The 21,734-nt window shown below is 40.3% G+C and overlaps 1 protein-coding gene across 4 annotated transcripts in view; it reads right to left on the bottom strand.

Moving 5' to 3' along the window:
• KLHL32 (kelch like family member 32) overlaps positions 1-21,734 on the bottom strand; it is a 267,924-nt gene that overhangs the window by 81,851 nt on the left and 164,339 nt on the right. For all 4 annotated transcript variants that reach the window (XM_053591512.1, XM_053591509.1, XM_053591510.1 and 1 more), the window contains one exon: positions 257-355. In XM_053591512.1, coding sequence (XP_053447487.1) covers positions 257-355 — 99 coding nt within the window. The remainder of the gene's footprint in view (positions 1-256; positions 356-21,734) is intronic.

The raw sequence follows: 21,734 nt of genomic DNA, 5'->3' as shown, positions 1-21,734 counted from the left end.
TTTCCAGGACCGACAGGGAACCCTGTATGTGGCTGTTGCAGATTAACTCAACAGCCACATACAGGGTTCCCTGTGGGTTAGGCAGTGAAGGTGGAAGAAAGCACCCACCTCTGTGCGAGGATACAGAGCTGCGGCTTCCTCCTGGAGACATTCTACCCCATTTGACCTGCCATTCAGCTCCAGTTGGTGGGGGACAGCTTATGATAAAGGAGAAAGGAATGTGAAGGGCATAATAGCAGCATGAAAGCTCACATACCTGGATGAGATAGTGGGAACATAAATTGAGAAGCTCCAACAGCTGTAGGTGACTGCCAGCTGCTAACACATCCTGGATCACACCTGGCTCCAACAAAATCTGTTTGGATTTTTAATAAAAATAAATCCATAAGTTAAATTTAAAAATCAATATAGTATTACTTAATGTAAATATAAATATATACCATACTATATTTAAATTTCTGCTTTATATATTCGATCTGAATTAATACTGCTCCTTATTATGGAAGTCAGTTCTTCTCTTTCTTTTTTTTAGAGACAGAGTCTTACCCTATCACCCTCGGTAGTGCGCCATGAACTCAACAGCTCACAGCAACCTCCAACTCCGGGGCTCAGGTGATTCTCCTGCCTCAGCCTCCCAAGTAGCTGGGACTATGGGTGCTGGCCACAACACCCGGCTATTTTTTTTGTTGTTGCAATTTGGCTGGGGCCGGGTTTGAACACGCCACCCTGGGTATATGGGGCTGGCACCCTACTCACTGAGCCACAGGTGCCGCCCAGTTCTTCTCTTTCTATTCTGATTAATGAGCTGCAGCCCTCACTCTAACACCTGAATTTTCTCTTTACCATGTGGGCTGATGTTTATTCCCTGTGTGTAAAGCTCTGCACATAACCACCTATTTTTTTACATGGATGTGGACATTTTCAAAGAACAATATAACCCTCTTAAAATTCAGTTTGTGATACAATGTTATAAAATATAAAAGAACAGTTTTACTTTTTTCAGAGTATTATATATTTCAGATTTTGCTTTTCAGTAGATCACAGAAACAGTACCGCCAACACATGTCTTAGGGGAATGGGTGATAGCTCTCCTTGCCATCTGCACCCAGATTTGGATATTACCCCATTTTATTTGTGAGTCATAGAACAGTAACTTTAATCACAAACTTTCATTTTTATCTTTCTTAGTCTCAAATTTTCTCATCTCTTCTATTTAAACAAAGGATTTATAAATAGCATTTGTAGAATATAAAGACATCACAGACAAGGAAAGCCTCCCAAGTGTACTGGTGACAGCAATTCTTCGATCTTTCGGTTAAGTCTAATTATCTGCTGGGGCCAGCTCTTGAGCAGCTGAACAGGGCAGGAGAAAGACACACAACCACTCTGACAAAATTCACATTACATGCATGACTGCCAGGCACCAGGAGGCCTTGAGTGATGCCCCAGCCATCCATTCTAATCCGTGGCTCCGCCCAGGGGTTCCCAAAGTCTGGTCTCTGGAGCAGCACATCAGCACCCCCTGGGAACTCATGAATACACCAAACTCTGGGTATCTCCCCAGACCTACCAAACCCAGGAACTGTCAGGGTGAAGCAGCTGGTGTTTTAACAAGCATGGGAAATGTCTTAACACAATAACTAAGAAAATGCAGTGAAGGCTATGTTAATCCGCCTGCCTGGATCTGTATCGGTGGGTTTTGCTTTTTCCAGTGCTCCACCTGTGCACTTGACCCCAGCCCTTTCTGCCTGCAATTGTTCCCTCCCATTCCTGCATCATTGTGTCTGGAGGGCAACTCCCATCAGCTCACCAACATGCCCTCATGGCTCTTATCTTAAAAAGCTGACAGAAGTCCCCTCTCTGGACACCACAGCTCCCTGCCACTGCAGCACGGTCCCCTTCATAACAGATCTCGGGATGTTCCATGCACATCACTGTCATTCACTCTACTCTGCCCTCTTGCGCACCCACTCCTGTTCCCACCGTTCCACTGAAAATGTTCTTGTCAGGTCACCAGTGACTCTATATTTCCAAATCCAATAGCCATTTCTCAAAATATTCAATCTTATTCAAGCCAGCAGCAGTTCACAAAGTTCACTGTGTTCCTTCTTAGAACCAATTCTTCCCTTCCCTTGGGACCACACTGCTTGGCTTTCTTCTGCTTCCCTGGCCAGTCCCTCTCCATCTCCTAACTAGCCTCTAAGCTTTGGGGATGCCCAGAGCTCAGTCCTCAGACCTCATCTCTCCCCCCACTCTGTGGATGGTCTCATGTAATCCCATGGCTTCCCAGTTGACCCTCAAACAACAGGGGTTTAAACTGGTGGGTGCGCTTACACAAAGTTATTTTTTCAACCAAACTCAGATCAAAAACACGTATCTGTGGGATACGAAACTTACATATATGGAGGCCAACTCTTCCTTCAAGTGGGCTCTGCAGGATGAACTGAGAACTTGTACATGCTTGGATTTTGGTATTCTGCGGGGTCCTGGAACCAATCCCCCGAATACACTGAGGGATGACTATATACACTGATGACACTAGAATTTGTTTCTCCTCCCCAACCTCATCCCTTGGACTCCAGACTTTTATATCCAACTTCCTATTCAGTATCACAATGTGGATGTCTAATGAGCAGCTCAAACTGAGCACACCCCAAACAGAACTCTTGACCCTTCACCACCACCAACACTGCTGCCATCCCAATCCTACCAACTCAGGAAACAGCAAGTGCCCGTCATTTAGGCTAAAACCCCAGAGTCATTCTTGACTCCTCCCGTTTCCCTCATACCTCCCACCAGGTCCATCACCAGGTCCATCAGCCAGTGCAGTGGGCTCTATCTTCAGACCAGCTCCAGAATCCAATCACCCCTCACTGCCTGCACCATTGCTGCTCTAATGCCATCCACTCTCTTTCCTCCTAACGAGGTGCACTGCTTTCTCCTTTGTCCCCTCACACTGTTTTCAATAAGAGCAACCAAATTCATCCTTCAAAAACATCAATGAAACCACGTTAGTCCCTTTATTCAGAAGACCAATGACTTTCCATCTCCATGAAAATAAAACCCAAAGTCTTCACTGCAACCTAAAAAGTCCCTTGAATATGCTGAGCACCTCCCTGTTTACAACCTGTTTTCTCTGCCCCAATCACTCACTCCAGGTGTCAGTGTGGCTCACTCCTGCACACCTGCAGACTTCTGACCGCTATCATCTTATCTGAGCGACTTCGTGACCATTCCATGTAGAATGGTACCCTGTTTCCCAACACCCACCATTCCCTACCTCCTAGCATTGCTTTACACTTCATCGTATCACTCACCACCTCATATTTCATATTTATTTGTTTGACTGTTTTGTTTCTCCACTCTCTAGGATCTACACTCCAGGAGAGCAGGGACTTGGTCCATTTTGTACTCTCGACACTTAGAACAATGCCCGGCACACAGCGTTGCTCAAATTGATGAATTTATTTCATTAAAAATATTGATGAATTAATTGATCTGCACATATTTTAATTCAGCATTAATTTTAATTAATCTTATTAATTAATGTAACCTACAAAGAAAAAGAGCTTCAAATTATATCCCTGAGCTAGTAAAGAAGTGAAAAAGTTTAGCACATGAGGCAAAAATATCAACACTCATCTTATTCTGAAAATTCTTTATAGCTCCTTTTCCATCTAGTCAGAAAGAGAAACCTGAAGGAAGGAGATTTTGACTGACATTCCGGAAATCAGTGCCGCTCCCATCACAGGAGCAAGGATGGCCTGAGGTGGAGAATGGAGAATAGACGGATTAGAAAGGTTAGTTTTAGCCTTTAAATCCTGTCAGTTGCACTTATTTCACACAACTGGTATTCATGATAACCTCCAAGGATTGGTAATGCCAAACACAAAGACAGATATTACAGAAACAAGATGAACAGCCCCTCGCATGGGTGACACACCCAGCAGGCTGACTGCCAGAAACCATCCCATGGAAAACCCACACTGAGATTTTGTTTTTGTCTTTCCTTCTTTTTGTTCTGTAGTTTTTTCCTCCACTCATTAGAACATACGTTTTTCTAAAGGACACTTTAGCACAGAAAATCCCTAAGTGCTTTTAGGGAGAAAGGCCCTTCCCAGAGTAGCTGGTTCTCACAGCAAACCCCACTGTATTAAATTCAGCTGTTTGGCGACGGCTGCTCTAATGGATTTTTTCCAGAGAATTTGTTCAGGCAACAATAAGAACAAAGATTCGATCTCCTCTTGATTTATAGTGTGGTGAATTTACCTATCACTTGCCTTTAAGGACTGGCCTCAAAGCATTACCTCTGTAGAAGGAAGGGATCTCAAATACGCACATTTACAAAGGACAACTAAGGAAGCTAAATTTTAAGTTCTGCAAAGCATCACGTTTAGGCCTTTCAGAAGCTTATGCCCACCAACATGGACTCAAACACTCAAACCAGGAGGGTCACTCGAGGACCACATAAGGAATGGAGGGACGTCCCCGGGAAAGCGAAAAGTACAGAACGGTGGACTAGGAGCCAATACCGGTGGCTTGACACAGCCAATCCCTCGTTGGTCTGGAGGAGCACAGCTCAGCTAGGGGCATAAAAAGTAGGCACAACGAAAGTCTTAATAACAAGAGATCAAGAAAAATGCCAGATGCATAAAGCCAAGGGCCCCAGAATCCAACAGGGAAAGTGAAAACCCTAATAAGCTGATTAGGCCTTTACCTTCAATGATGCTCACCTGTGTGAGTGGAGCTCATCTGTCAGGTGGCGCTCACCTGCATAGCTGGGACGCCTTCAGATCTGCAAACAGGTTTGTACTGAGGATCAGGAGCAGGCGTAGGTGGGTATGAATATCTCTTGTTCACAGAGCCATCAGGATGCTCTCCCTGCCTCCACCCACACCTGACCTCTGGGTGGCAGAACACAGGAGCTTGCACTTAAAAGAGGGGAGCTGGACAGTGCAGCTTGGGTGGTGACACTCTCATTATCTGCAGTAGGCTCAGGCAGGCCGGGGCATGTGAACCAAGAAGAGGGCCACAGCTGATGTCCGCCCCAAACACTGAGACTCTGTACTCGTTTTGGTAGGGATAAGAACTGGTCGGCAACTGTAATGCTAGATGGTGTGACAAAGTAATAGAGGTAAAACCCACAGGCACAGGAGAAGGGGATGGATGCCTGAGGAGCAATAATATTACATCAGAATTCAGTTATGAAGTGGGCCAACAACTCTCCTGGGAGAAGACACTCTTGAATATTCTGTCTAAATATGTTCTCTGGCCACCAGTCCAAGCAGAACTGGTAGTAGGCAGATGAACTGGGATAATCCCTTATGAAGGTCCTCAAAACTAGAAGAAGACTGGGGGCTCTGGTCCCCGCCATATCTTCAGGCAGGGTGCAGGAGGAGGGTGGAAATTCTGCACAGGGCATGATGGCCTGGGTGACCTCAGGCAGAGCCCACCCCTCACTAGGCAAGGAGGCCAGAGCAAGGACTGACCGGTTGGAGCAGGGACAGCCTGCAACCCCCAGGGCTTCCTAGTCCTGGTCCCTCCTTCAGCACATCTTCCTGCCCTGCCAAGAGTCCATTCTCTCAATTCTGTCTTGTTCTACTTCTCTTTACTTTTCCTCCGACTTTCACCTTGCTTCTTGGACTGGCTGTTGGTAGGGACGGTCTTTAATAGCCATGGCAAATCTCAGTATGACTTTTTTTTTTTTTTTTTTGGCCTATAAATGAAGGAGTTGCCATCTTCCATAAATGTTGTATCTTTAGGTTTTCAAAGTTATCTTCTTCATTTCTTGCTTTAGGGCACTTTTAAATTACTTGCTTCTGGTTTGCAGATATAGTAGGCTAAAGAACTGGAGCCCATTAAAGCCCAACAGCACTAAGCACACTTCCATACATGCACATGTGAAGATACCTTTGCAAGCACAAGCACCCCTGCAACTGAAAACTGGATATACTCTAACACAAGAACAAATGAGTACATTTTCCCTCTTCTCTATACTTTCTTTGGGACTTCTTTTCTCTATATAACAAAATAGCAAGTTATCACAATTTTGAACATCTGAATTATCAAATAAATACAACAGCATAAATAGCTTTTAAATGATTAGATATTCAAGACCCATAAAACCTTTTGCATAAAGTTCTCCTGTGTCAGAGAATCTTATAGATGAAACCTGAAACACAAGATCTGCTTAGCTGTGAGAAATCGTCCCACTTAGGTGATCTGAAGTTTCTGCTTCAAAAGCATGTGGATTTTTAATCCACAAGGTGGCGCCCATGTTTCAAGCAAAGGATTTTCTAAATTACGCACACACCACCTCTACTTCTGACATCATAAAAAAATCCAAGTGAGGCTAATGAAACACATGAGTTCTACTTTGTAAATATTTCTATCACATTGGGAAACGTTCATAAATATTTCTGTTGAAGGGCTCAATTTGAGCAATAATGGTTATAATTCAGTAGTTCTTCACAAATCAGGGAGTTCAAACTTTAGAAACTTGTATTCAGAAATCCTCATACTGGGTTTTACTTTTAAAACTTATCTCCAACTCTGTGACCATCTACTCCTTCTGCTAAGGACAACAGTCCACTGTTCTCTAAACTCAAGCAACATCTTTTTCTCCATCCTCAATCACCTCCTCCTCACTTCTTCAATCAAGAAAACAGATTAGATGTCAAAATCCTACTCATTCTTCAAGATCCATCTCTAAGTCCACCTCCTCTACAAAACTTAGCAAGCTCTTTCCTCTACTCCAACCTCCATCTGGAATTAATCTCATGGGTTTGGATCACGCAGCTTAGAGTGCCAACTAGCCAGCCTCCTTATACTTTCCTCCAAATCTAGTCTGTGGTTTCACGGTCACAGAGTAGCTGCTATACCTCCAAACATTGCATCTGCATTCAAAGCAGAAAAGAAAAGAGAGAGCATAAAACAAAACCCATTTGCCAGGTGAGTCTGTCATTATTTATCAGAAAAACTCTAGATTTCCTACAAATACTGTCACATAGACTCCCATTTACATCTCAAAGGCATTACACATAGCTGCAGAAAAGCCTGGGAAATTGAGTTTTTATAGCTGGATGCACCATTGTCCCAAATCAAATTAGAGTTCCCTATAAAGAAAAAAAGAGGAAATGAATATCGGGTGGGCAATTACAGTGTAGGCCAAGGCACTCACTCAGCACAGCATCAATGTATAGTAAATCCTCAGTAGATAATGACTATTACTGGTTTCTTTCTTGTGTAAATAAGTGCTTTGCCCTAAGTTGTGTCCTGTCTTTGTTTTACCTAAAATAACTTGATGGCAGAGTCTACCCTATTTTATATTCAGTGCTAGAAAATCCTAGAAGAGCACCTCTAGAATATTTACTCCAGAAATGTCTTGGCCTTGAAACACAGTATCTGAGGAAAATGTCAGAATATGTCAAAAACCTCATGTCCCCCCTGGGCACATGCTAATCCTCATAAATGGTTATCTGATGAAAGGATCAAATAAAGGGACATAACAGACATTTAAAATACCAGCTATAATAACGTGTCCAAATAAGGGTGATGTTTGGGTTGGTAGTGTATGTAATGAATGTATGATTTGATCAATTCCTTAAGTTTCAAATTTTGTCAGGTGGCTTTCTTTCTTTCTTTTCTTTTTTTTTTTTTTTTTTGCAGTTTTTGGCCAGGGCCAGGTTTCAACCCACCAGCTCCAGTATATGGGGTGGGCGCCCTACACCTTTGAACCACACGCGCCGCCTTCAGGTGGCTTTCTTACAAACATAGTACACTCAGACAAATTTCTGAAAGAGCTCAATATCATTTAAAAATATTAATAAATATTTCAATTTATCAAATAAACTTTTACTTTATGAAAAAGCAATTTTCCATCTACTATTAGAATATGTAAAAAGATAAAACTAGATTTAATTTTCAGAATTATTTATTTATTTATTTTGCAGTTGTTGGCCAGGGCTATGGGTTTGAACCCACCACCTCTGGGTTCACATGGGGCCAGAGCCCTACTCCCTTGAGCCACAGGCGCCGCCCCAGAATATTTTTAAATGATATTGAAAACTACAAAGGCAAAAGAATAATAAAAATCCTAGTTAAAAAAAAAAAAAAAAGCAGTGGCGCTTGTGGCTCAAAGGAGTAGGGCGCCAGTCCCATATGCCAGAGGTGGTGGGTTCAAACCCAGCCCCGGCCAAAAAAAAAAAAAAAAAACTGCCAAAAAATGGTGTGGGAATCACTTTGAGAATTCTATTATTTTCCTCTGTAAGTCTGCACATTCTCATTTGGTTCCTTTGGAATTTCTAGGGTTATAGGCAGGAAGGAGGGCCTTCTCTAAGAAACCAAGAAGAAACTTTAGAACAGATAATGAAGCAAATATTACATTACTAGAAAAACTACATCCTGCTCTGACACAATGCCATTTAGAGAAGGATTTTCCATTCTACAGATATTGTTGAAATTGGTTCTTCCTTTCCTGTTTTAGGACGTAATGGAAGGAAAATAAAGACTCAAGCACGTAGCTTGTAGCTTGAGCACAGAGAGAAGAAAAGACCCGAATGGCATTATTAAGCTGTGGTGTAATTAATGCTAGGATAGCAATACTGTAGGAGCACCGGATTGGGAAGCCTAATTTCGTTTAAAGAAGCTGTGAATTAATTCTTCATATGGAAAAACGCATCATTAATATCCAATTCTTTGTTCATTTGGGTAATTCCTTGCATTTGCTTTTTAAGGAATGGGGGTCAAAGTATGGCTCCAGATTCCACTGTGGAAACTTGGGAAAGTCACTGACACATTTGTTTTTAACATCACCTTACTTTTAATGCAGATTTCTGCTACTGGCTGGGCCAGGTGGCTCACATCTGTAATCCTAGCACTTTGGGAGGCCAAGGTAAGCAGATCCCTTGAGCCCAGGAGTTCAAAACCAGGCTGGGAAACACAGCAAGCCTGTCTCCACCAAAAAAAAGTCTAATCTACTGCCTACCTTCATAGGGTCAGAGTAAGGATAAAATGAGATAACTCAGGTAAAATGCTTAGGATAATGCCTGGCAGATACATTGTATAATATAGAGTCAAAAAGAAATGTAGCGGCTATAGTTATTGTTGTTAATTCTATTAAAAATTAAATCTATTTCACAATTACCCCTTATTTCTACTTCTAGTATTTACACACTGCCTGCTATATAGCAGGTGTCATGGGGCGGGGGTGATTTATGTTATCTGTCCTTATTACATACTTCCCTATTTCTGTCTCTCTCGCCAGCAAAAATTATCCCCATAAGGAAGATGCGCAACCAAAGACAAGGAAACACACTTACTCAATCTGTTCTCAGTGCCTACAATGTTCCAGGCACCTTTCTAGACACTGTGGATGTGACCGTGAACAAGACAAACACGTTACCTTACTGCCATGATTATTTAGAGTCTAGGGGTTGGCCAACTGGGTAGACTGAGGTGTCATCAGCTAACAAAACAATGGGAGAAGCTGGTGTGGAGAAAGGCCAGAAGCTGCATTTGGAGGTTACGGCAAGTTTGTGATGCCCATCAGTCACCCAAAGAGAGATACCAAGTAGACAGAAATCTGTGTCTAGTTGGCAAACTACAATTCCTAGAGCAAATCTCCCTAACCCATGTTTTTGTGCAGGTCATGAAATAGGAATTGTTTAAAAAAAATTTTTTTTTTTTTTGCGGTTTTTGGCCAGGGCTGGGTTTGAACCCGCCAACTCCGGCATATGGGGCTGGCGCCCTACCCCTTTGAGCCACAAGTGCCACCCAATTGTTTATATTTTTCTATTTGCATTTTAAAAATTTAATTTTTTATTAATAGACTTTATCTTTTAGAGCAGTATTAGGTTCACAAAAACATTCAGTAGGAGGTATAGAGAGTTTGTATGTGCCTCCTGCCACCGGATGTGCACAGCTCCCCCACCATCCGTATCCCGGAGTGTGCGTCCCTTACAACCGACGACCAGCACTGCTGCATCCTTATCACCCAGTCGGCAGCTTACATTAGGTCCGTTCTTCCCATAGCATTCTGTGGGTGTTGGAAAATGTATAATGACATATATCCACTATTACAGTATCACACAGAATAGTTTCACTGCCCTAAAAATCCCTTCTCCTCCCTAACCTCTGGCAACCACTGATCTTTCTCACAGTCTCCACAGTTTTGCCAAGAATGTCATCTAGTTGGAATCTCATAGTACATAATCCTTTCAAATCTGCTTCTTTCAATTAGCAATATGCATTTACATTTTCTCCATGTCTTTTTATAGTATGATAGCTCATTTCTTTTTTCTTTTTTTTGCAGTTTTTGACCAGGGCTGAGATTGAACCCACCACCTCCGGTATATGGGACCTTACTCCTTTGAGCCACAGGTGCCACCCAGATAGCTCATTTCTTTGTAGCACCAAATAATATTCCACCGTCTGGATGTACCAGTTTCTTCATTTGCCTCCTGAAGAACAACTTGGTTGCTTCTAAGTCGGCCAATTATGAATAAATCCACTGTGAGCATCTATGTGCAGCCACAAGTTGTGTAGACTCAAGTTCTCAATTCATCTAAGTAGACACCAAGGAGTGTAATTGCTGAATTCTGTGCTAAGAGTATCTTTAGTTTCGTTAGAAACTCTCAAACTGCAAAGCAGCTGTCCCGTTCTGCATTCCCATCAGCCATGAGTGAGATTCCCTGCTGCTCCCCATCCATCCAGCAGTTAGTGTTTCCTGGGTTCTGCACGTTGGCTCAGGGTGTCAACAGGTGTGTATGGACGTCATTACTGTTTCAACGTGCTACTCTCTAAGTGTCTTTTTTTCCTATGCTTATTTGATACCTATACCTCTTCTTCGGTGTGGCATCTGTTCAGGTCTTTTGCACATTTTAAAAATCAAGTTGTTCATTTTCTTACTGCTGAGTGTTCAAAGTTCTTTGATTATTTTGGACAATATCTCTTTATCAGATGAGTCTTTTCAAATATTTTCTCCCTGTGTGTGGCTTGTCTCCACATTTTCTTGATAATGTCTTTCACAGAGCAGAAATTAATTTTTTTTTTTTTTGAGACAGAGTCTCACTCTGTCACCCTGGGTAGAGTGCTGTGGTGTGTGGTGTGATAGCTCACAGCAATTTCCAACTCCTGGGATCAAGGGATCCTTTTGCCTCAGCCTCCCAAGTAGCTGGGACTATAGGTCCCAGCACTTTGCCTATTTTTAGTAGAGATGGGGTCTCGCTCTTGCTCAGGCTGGTCTTGGACTAAGTCCACCTGCCGCAGCCTCCCAGAGTGCTAAGATTACAGGCATGAGCCACTGTGCCAAACCAGAAGTTTTTAATTTTGATAAGTCCACATTATAAATTATTTTTTCCATGGAACATTTTTTGGTGTTGTATCTAAAAAGTCAACACCATACCACTAGAGTTTTCTAGTTTTGCATTTTACACTTAAATCTATTATCCATTCTGAGTTAACTTTTGTGAAGAGAGTAAGGTCTGTGCCTAGATTTCTTTTTTCATGTGGAAGTCCAGTTGTGTGAGTACCATTTGTCGGAAAGACTATCTTTCCTCTATTTTTATTATCTTTGCCTCTTTGTCGAAGAGAAATTGACCTTATTTATTATATCAGTACCATGTGCTAACCGATTGTGCCACAGGAGCCCTTATAGTTATATGAGTTCATTTCTAGGCTATTCTGTTCCATTGATCTGTATGTCTATTTTTTTGCCAATTATCACAATGTTTTGATAACTATAGCTATTTAGCAAGTCTTGAAGTTAGGTATTGTCAATTCAAACTTTGTTTTCCCCCTGCAATATTATGTTGGCTAGGGTCTTTTGCCTCTCCATTTGAAACTGTAGAATTAGTTTGCTGATGGTGTCCATAAAAAAATCTTTCTGGGATTTTGATTAGGATTAGATTGAATCTTCAAATCAAGTTGGGAAGAACTGACATCAGGGCAATAGTGAGTCTTCCTACCCATGAACATGGATTCTCTCTCCACTTATGTAGTTTTTGATTTCTTTCTTCAGAGTTTTGTAGTTTTCCTCATATAGATCTTGTATGTACTTTGTTAAATTTAGACATAGTTCATTGTTGGGGTGTTGATTTCTAACAATAGTTTCAGCATTTTTAAACAGCCGAAAAATTGATCATCTTTAGTATTCAAAGATGAATATGTTGTGACACATGAAAATTATATGAATTTCAAATATTTTAAAAAATGTTTAATTACTATGGGTACATCTAGTTGTATATCTTTATAGGGTATATATAATGTTTCGATACAAGCATATAATGTGAATTAGTCAAATCAGGGAAATTAGGGTGTCCATCACCTCAGACATTTATCATTTCTCTGTGGTAGGAACATTCCAATTCCACTCTTTTCGTTATTTAAAAGTAACCCTAACCTACTGTGGATTACACTTTGTTATCAAATGTTATTCATTCTATCTAACTATCTAACTATATTTTTGCACCCATTAACCATCTTCATTTCATCCTCTCCTCTCTACCACCCTTCCACTGTCTCCATAAGAGCAATTGTTTTTCAGATCAAGCTTCCAATATGAGTGACAGCATGCAAGGATTTGTCTTTCTGTGCTTGTGCTTATATCACTTCACATAATGTTCTCTGGTTCCACCCACATTCTTGCAAATGGTAGGATCTGATTCCTTTTTGTGGTTATACAATACTCCATTGTGTATATGTAGCACAATTTCTTAATCCATTCATCTACTATGGACAGTCAGGTTGATTTCAAATCTTGGCTATTGTGGCTAGTGCTGTAATAAACATGGAAGTGCAGATATCTTTTAGAAATATTAAACATTCAACTTCTATAAGAGTTTTATTGGACATTGACATGCTTATTCATTTATGTATCTATCTCTGTAGCAGTTTTCATACTACAACAGCAAAGTTTGGTTTTGTTTTCTAATTTTTTTAATTTCAAATTAATATGAAGGTACAAATTTTTAGGTTACATTGTTCTCACTTCCAGGGTAAAGTTCAAGTTGTAGAGGAGCCCTTCACCCAGGTGATGTGCTGAATACCCTCACACTGTGCACATTAGGTGAGATCCCACCCATAGCCCTCGCCCATCTCCTCTCTCTCCTCACTCCTCCCACTTGCTAGACGATATTTGTGTTTTATCATTTGTATGGGAGTGTAATTGTTTATATATTGGTTTTTTGTTGGTTTTTTTTTTTTTTTTACATTCTTGAGACCTTTACTAAGAAGTATGTGTTTCAACTACATCCAGGTAAACATAAAGTAGTGTCCATCTTTTCTTATGGCTCAATAGTATTCCATGGTGTACATATGCCACAGTTTGTTAATCCATTCAAGGGTTGATGGGCACTTAGGTTGCTTCCATGGCATGGCAATTATGAACTCAGCTGCAATAAACATTTTGGTGCAACTGTCCTTGTGGCAAAATTATTTTTGTTCTTCTGGGTAGAGAATGAGATTCAGATTGCAGAACCAAAAGGAAGATCAACTTTTAGCTCTTTAAGAATTCTCCATGGGTGGTGCCTGTGGCTCAAGGGGTAGGGCGCCAGTCCCATATGCCAGAGGTGGCGGGTTCAAACCCAGCCCTGGCCAAAAACCAAAAAAAAAAAAGAATTTTCCATACTTCTTTCCATAAGGGTTGTATTAGTTTACAATCCCACCAGCAGTGCAGAAGCTTTGGTTTTGTATTTGTACTAACTAGACACCATTAAATGATTGGTTTCAGTACTGCTTATTACAGAAATTATGAATGTCCTCATCATACTAAAGGTTACATGGAAGCAAACTTCACCTGTATATATATATTTGAATATAAGTGGCTAAGGAATTACTAAATATATTTTAAACCAAATGAACAAATTTATATTTTTGCCTTCAAATTACTGCAGCATCAATGATGAGAATATCACTTTTTTAAAAGTTTTATATCCTAAGAGGTATCTAGTATTATTATCATACAATAAACTATAGCTTTAGTATAATTTTTCAATATTTACCTATGGAGTTAAAGGATAAAAAATCTTGCCCTAAAAATATTTCAGGGTGCTTGAGACTCTTTGAAGCTTTCCTTTTGTTAAAAGATACCTCTCTTTTTAAGAGAATTTTTGAATCCTGAATATGTAGTCTGATGACCCCTTTCTAGTATTTTTTTTTCTTTTCAGATTAATGTGAGGATATGGATAACTAAGTTACACTGTTTGTGTTTGTTAGGTAAAGTCCAAGTTGTAGTTGAGTCCTTTAACCAGGAGGTGTACCATAAACCCTTCCATTGTACCCACCAGGTGAGAGCTTGCCAATCCCCCTCCTGGCTCCTCTCTCCTTCCCACATTTAAATTTTATTTTCTCTCGTGTGGGTGGACAGCTGTTCACCTGCTGGCTTCATATTAGTATTAAATACATTGGATACTTGTTTTTCCATTCTTGTGATACTTTGCTAAGAAGAATGTTCCTCAATTCCATCCAGGTAAATATAAAACATGTGAAGTCTCCATCTTTTTATGGCTGAATAGTATTCCATGGCATACATATTCCACGGCATACCATATACAGTTTATTAATCCATTCAAGGGTTGATGGGCATCTGGGCTGATTCTACATCTTGGCAATTCTGAATTGGGCTGTGATAAACATTCTAGTACATTCCACACCCTCACCAGCATCTGCAGCTGTGGGACTTTATGATGTGGACTATTCTCAATGGGGTTAGGTGATATCTCAAAGTAATTTTGATTTGCATTTCTCTTGATGATTAGAGATGATGCGCATTTTTTCATGTGTTTGTTGGCCATCCATCTGTCTTCTTTGGAAAAGGTTCTGTTCATGTCTCTTGCCCAGTGATAAACAGGATTATTCTTTTCTTGCTGATTAGTTTGAGTTTTTGTAGATTCTGGTTATCAGCCCTTTGTCAGATTCATAACATGCAAATATCTTTTCCTACTTTGAAGGTTGTTTGCTTTAATTGTTGTGTCCTTAGCTATGAATAAGCTTTTTAGTTTGATCATGTCCCATTTATTTATTTTTGTTGTTGCTGCAATTGCCAATGGAGTCTTCTTCATAAAATCCTTCCCCAGGCTAGTACCAAGTGTTTCTCCCACACTTTCTTCTAGAGTTTTTATTATTTTGTGTCTTAGATTTAAATCTTTTTCTCCATCATGAGTCAATTTTTGTAAGGGGTGATGTAGGATAATATTTAGAAATAAATATATCCTACATCAAGCACACAAAGTGAACTCAGTGTGAGTTTAAAATGGCTTGCTTTTTTTCCAGAGGCTTAAGGGACCTGGGCCCTCATGGGACACACACAGAGTTGGATTCCCTGGAGTCAAAAATTCCATAAGCCATTTCTCTGAAGCTGTGCACCCCGTGAAGCCTGAGATCAAAGGGCATGCCGCCCTTCCTCAGAGATACGGGCCAGAGAGTTGATGTATGTTAACAACATATTGTCAGAGGTCTATAGGTGCTCTGTCCTGAGGAAAAGACACAGTCGTTACTTCACACTGAGTAAACTGAGTGAACGCTTGAAGATACTCTTCCATTAACTCTGTTCCCCTGTGGCTATTTTCTTCTTTATGATTTTGTTTACACACCTGCCCAGAGATTAGTCAGTGTCTAGAAGATGTTTACTGTAAAAGTTATTGTGTTGATGTGGTAACAGGATATTTCCTTTCAAGTTGATTTCAGATAGGTAAATTGAGGTAATGGTGAAAATGACAGATAATAGAGTAAGTGTGTACGTGACTAGAAAGGTATAAAATCAAACCCCTAAATAAAGAATTTCGCTACACACCATCTCATCTCATGTAGTCTGTTTCTTGACTTAATAATTACAGGAGCGAGTTTACACCCACGGCAAAGCTGCTGTTCGTTCACGTCTCAGGTCACGCAACAGGTGAGAGATGTGGATCCAGTTTAGTCTTTTACATGTGGTTATTCAGTTCTTTTATCACCATTTATTGAATAAGGAGACTTTTCCCCAGTGTAAACTTTTATTTGGTTCATCGAAGATCAGAAGGTGAAAAGAGGCTGGTTTCATCTCAGGTTTTCTATTCGGTTCCACAGATCTATGTCTCTGTTTTTTTGTGCCAATACTATGCTATTTTGATCACTATGGACTCATAGAACAGCAAAGTTGAACTGCTGCAAGGGAGACTCTATATGGCTTGCAAAGCCTAATATTTACTGTCTGGCCCCTCACAAAAAAGTTTTCCAATGACTGCTCTACACTAAGTGGGGGCTGGGAGTCAACAGCTTAAGACCGTATCAAATAACATGGGTCCAGATGGCACTGTCAAGGAAGCTAGTTAATCTCAACAGGAAGGTTATGCAGCTGGGGGACTCAGGGCCCAGAGAGGGGAGGAGTAAGCAAAGCCACTGGAAAGGAAGGTGGGAGGATGGGTGTAGCACAGAATGAAAGCCCACAGAGTGTGGGGACACAGCATCCAGGACAGGAAAGGCTTCAGTGCAGAGGCAGGTTGGCTGTGTTGTATGAAGCTAAGAGGTCTTACCACACATATGACAGTATTTAACTGAATCTGGCAATATTTGTGACTTTTAAGAAGTTTCAGTGGACTGCTTAAGACTTGGTGAGTAGAAAATGAGTTAAAATGTGTGAAAATGTTGAAAAGAAAGTTTAGGTAACATTCTTCCTAAGTTCTTCTGTGAAGAGAAGCAGAGAAATAAATGGTAGTTTACTTAGGGATTCTAAGAAAAAGAAAGGGATTTTTAAAGATGAGTAACAGAACATGCTTACACTCTGCAGGAATGACGCAGTAGAGAAAGAGGAACGGAAGGGGCAGAAGCAAGGGTTATGGAAATGCTGTCTGAGAGGGTGGCGGGGAATGAGGACCCAGAGCTTAAGGGGGGGATTAACCTCTGGCAGTTCTGGGATACATCCTTCCCCCACAAAGGGTGGGAACAGGCAGAATAAGTTCACAGAACAAGGGTCTCCAGGATCGAGGGCGGGAAGATGCAGCTGTTCCTGTCTGCTGTGTTCTCAGTGAAAGGTGAGTTTTCCTTATGACACGGGTGCTGGAGGTGGGGCAGTGAGGTAAATCAGAAACTCATCAAGAAGAGAAGGAAAACAAATTTACCAGGGAAGCAGTTAGCACTGCCTGGCAAGATGAGTATCCAGCTGAGATTTGGGATCATGGATTTGAAGTAGAAACACTTACTCTTACTGTTGGATTCAACCAGGTACCACAGGCTGGAAGCAAGCTTGGTTCCCTCTTGGATCAGGCTCTGTAACAGGTGCCTGGTGCACACTGTTTCTGCCCTGACAGATGTGTGCTAATACGGAGATGAACAGCTGTGATCAGTTTTCCAAGAGCTGTATCTATTCAACTACCATGGGTGGGGAGGGAGGCTATTTTTTTTTTTCTTCCTGCAAAGTATAGTGCAAATCATCCTTATTTTTCAGGCAGTGCTCTATGAAATACTGCAACTCAATTTTTTATTCTCCTATCAGAATCCGTGTAACTTTTAAAGCACTGAACATCCTCAGGTATTTCACTAAGCTCCATATTCAAATAATTCAAATCTCTGCTAAACCATTTCTTATAAATGCAATAAGATGTGTTGATCTGGCATTCCCAATCACAGTTTGACTCACTCTGAAAAAGCTCTGATGTGCGTTTTTTCCCATCGATGCATCCCTAACATCTAGTAAGTCCTTAGCATTTGGTAGGTGCTCATCAAGCATTTATCAAATTAATGACTCTCACTTTGAAAACAAAATACAAAGAGATGTTTTTCATAAAGTATATACAAAGTAAAATATTCACAAATTAACTTAGCATATTTAACACATTCACATTATTCCTTCATTTGAATGTTCTCATAATTATACTACTCAAATGGAATATCCACTTGCAATATAAATGTTCTCAAAAGTACTGTTTGGTACCCTGATGTATCCTGATGCTAATTACAAAGACTGTATATTTTGCTATCAGGTTGTTGTCTTTTTAAAACCTTACATTTAGAATTCTAAAACTCCCATATAGTATTAAACTACTTTATACAAATTACTAAATGCTTCCAGCAGGGGGCTCAAGAATTCCATTTTAAGGGAAAAAGTTTAAAAAGGTCACTGTCCAACAGTAGCTATTGTAAAACTCAGAAGACAAGCCCATAAAAAATGTTACTTGATCAAGTAAATCTAGTAGGTCTCTGAATTTACTTTAAAATAATACAAATGAAAGAAAAAAACTAGATTACAATAAAATGGCATTATTTACATAACATGTGTTTATTGATAAATGTACTTTTATCTAAATCTAGAAAAGAAGCAAATTAAAATCACAAAATCTTTATAAAATTATATAAATATACAGGCAAAGTCCAGAATAAAACAGAAAGATAGCATATGATGTGTAAGTAAATGAGAACTCGGGTGAAAGTATTTTTTCACTTTTATTCTTTTTCTTTTTTTCGTTTCAAATTAATATGAAGGAACAAATTTTTAGGTTACATTGTTCTCACTTCCAAGGTAAAGCTGAAGTTATAGGAGAGCCCTATATATTCAACTACCATGGGGGGGGGGGTGCATGCTAAATTCCCTTGCCTTGCACACATTAGGTGAGATCCCACCAAATACCCTCCCACCTCCTATGAATCACCCTCCCCCTTCCCCTCCCCTCTCCCTCCTTACCCCTTTCTCTTGCTAGACTATATTTGTTTTATCATTCATATGAGTGTGTGTTTATTAATATGAAACCAATATATAAACACTTCACTTTTATTCTTACTTGTTTATATAAACATTTGGGTGGAATTTTTTCTTTTTTTTCTATTTGTTTGGTTTTATTTATTTATTTATTTATTTATTTTCAGAGACAGAGTCTCACTTTGTTGCCCTCGGTAGAGTGCTGTGGTGTCACTGCTCACAGCAACCTCCAACTCCTGGGCTTAGGCACCTCCTGAGTAGCTGGGACCACAGGCGCCTGCCACAACGCCCGGCTATTTTTTGTTGCAGTTTGGCTGGGTCTGGGTTTGAACTTACCACCCTCAGTATATGGGGCCGGCGCCCTACTCACTAAGCCAAAGGCACTGCCCAGGGTGGAATTTTTCCATGCTAAAAGATAAAAAAGAGTAACTTATATTTACAGAATTTGCATACCCCTTCATTTTTAGTGCTGAAATAATGGAGGAAATTTAGAAAGCGAGTGGAATGGTTTATTTAAGAAACAACTTGGAATCCTGATGGTACTTCATTTTCATAGGTGGAACTAATGGGGCACACCACCACTTTATCCTGCCCACCACTAATATCAGCATTCCCTGGGAGTCTAAATAAAATCTCAGACAGAGTCCCATATCTTTTTATTCACTCTATTTATGTATATTCTGCTTCATTTCAAGAAGAATGTGAGGCATCAATGCAAGCATTTAAATATTAGGAACATAAATAATTAAAGGTAAGAGAAAATAGGAAACAAAAAGCAGTGTGAGGTCAGAAGAAGATATGTACATATACACACACACAAACGTGTGTCAAAAATGTATATGCATTTTAAGCAAAGAATCTAGAATCTCATTTGAGAGAAATCATAATTGTATTATGATTGTAATTACAGAAAATTGTAATTGTATTACAATTGTATTAAAATTGTAATAATATACAGATGACATTTGTTATCTTGTATATTGTATCTCTTGTAATTGCAAAAGTCAAACGTGACTTGACTATGTCAGACATGAAGAGGGTCACTAATGATGCACTTGGAGATACTCGGGCGGCGCCTGTGGCTCAGTGAGTAGGGTGCTGGCCCCATATGCTGACGGTGGCGAGTTCAAACCCAGCCCCGGCCAAACTGCAACAAAAAAATAGCCGGGCGTTGTGGCGGGCGCCTGTAGTCCCAGCAGCTCGGGAGGCTGAGGCAAGAGAATTGCATAAGCCCAAGAGTTAGAGGTTGCTGTGAGCCATGTGACGTCATGGCAAAAAAAAAAAATACCAACAAAAGTGTATTCCATAGAACCCTACACAAAAACGAAGCTTAATAAGGAGATCTTGAGGCTTGACCTAGGGATAAAATTCAGAATAGCTAATGGAGTTAATACCACCCCTGGGAGGCAATTTGGAAGTTTGTGTATACATTTTTGCTTGTCCCAGAAGGGTGGGCAATGCTGGCATTTACTGGGCAGTAGCCAGGGATCCTAGATGTCATGTGGTGTACAGGGCAGTCATTAACCACAAACTCTTTTACTTACAAGCACATTTTTTTTCTTATTCTGTGTCAAGATAACACTGAATTTTCTAGGAATGCTCCCACCACAAAAACCAAGAGAAGACTGTTGCTTTGTTTTATCTGGAATTTTACTAAGAGTTGCTCATAATGTCCTTTGGAAGAGTTGTGCCCAGCATATACAAACTGAAAGATGCATTGTTGTAACATAAATTTCTTTCCTGTGTTTGTTCTTCACATACAGTTAAGGCATTCTATTGATGTTTAGGATAATTTGTGTAAATAAGTGATAATATCTAAGAATTTCATTTCAGGATAGTAAAGGTGGCCCTTTTATATTAAGTTTCTGTTTCGAAATATTATATTATATTTTTGTTTCGAAATATTATATTTCATACAGTCAGTGCTCACCCACCATGGCAAAGGAAAAATCCCAGATGCACACCATGAATTACAAAACATGTGGTGATGGAACTTTCTGCTGAAATATTCCAGGGAACAAGGGCACAGGAGTACAACACACCGAGTTAATGAGGTGGGTTGACCTACTGCTTTGAGCGGCTGAATAGCCTTTTCCACTTGGGAGGGTGTCAAGTCCAAGAAGAACCAACTGTTTATTGCACCACTGGTGATAATAAAACCACTATTAAGGGCAACCAGAAACTTCTCTTTCTATTCCATATACTGGCAGTGGGATAGGGGGAGAAGAACAGAGAATTGGAAGGAGAGAGAAAGAAAGAACAACAACAAACCCAGATCAACCAAATTGAGTTTTACCTAATAAAGATGAGTTATAGCACAGAGGGGACCATACTCACTCTGGTCATCTAACATCATCTCAGATACCTCATGGTGTTATGAGTGTGCAAGTTCTATGCATGTGAGTTCAAACACCCTAACCCACAATGGGATCCTTGGGCCAAGAAAGATTTGAAATGCTGGAGGCAGGGCGGTACCTGTGGCTCAAGGAGTAGGGTGCCAGCCCCTTATTCTGGAGGTGGCAGGTTCAAACCTGGCCCCAGCCAAAAACTGCAACAACAACAAAATAAAATAAAATAAATAGAATTCTGCAAGCATAATGTTCAAACGTACTTTGTTTTCATTAGGTGACTAAGGCTAACCATGTCCCAAAGGAAAACATCAGTGCCTGAAATGTGACCAGTACTTAAGGAGAAGGCTAGACTAATTTAATAAAGTCTGTCCTTTTATTGGTGTTTGACTACTTTCAAGCCCTTTCCTCTGCTCTTCCCCACTTGCCCCCCATGAGCAAAGGTATAAGAAAGCCCTGCTTGGGGAGCCATCCTGCTCTCTTCAGAAAGCCTCACTCTGTGAGTAATAAACCTTCTCACACCCTGTTGAAATGTGTGTGGTATTACTGGTTTCAACATTTGAATCAATCATGTTTAGGGAAGGGGGAGCATCCCACTTCTGCAGGAAGAGTACAAGACAGTTAAATCAAAAACTTACATATTATGGAAAAACAAAAAAAATTTTTTTTTTTTTTTTTGAGACAGAGTCTTACTATGGTCACCCTCAGTAGAGGGCCCT

The sequence above is a fragment of the Nycticebus coucang genome, chromosome 5 (genome assembly GCF_027406575.1).
Source record: "Nycticebus coucang isolate mNycCou1 chromosome 5, mNycCou1.pri, whole genome shotgun sequence".
NCBI classification, from domain to species: domain Eukaryota; kingdom Metazoa; phylum Chordata; class Mammalia; order Primates; family Lorisidae; genus Nycticebus; species Nycticebus coucang.
The sequence above is the reverse complement of the archived record's forward strand: the minus strand, read 5'-3'. Positions and strand labels throughout refer to the sequence as shown.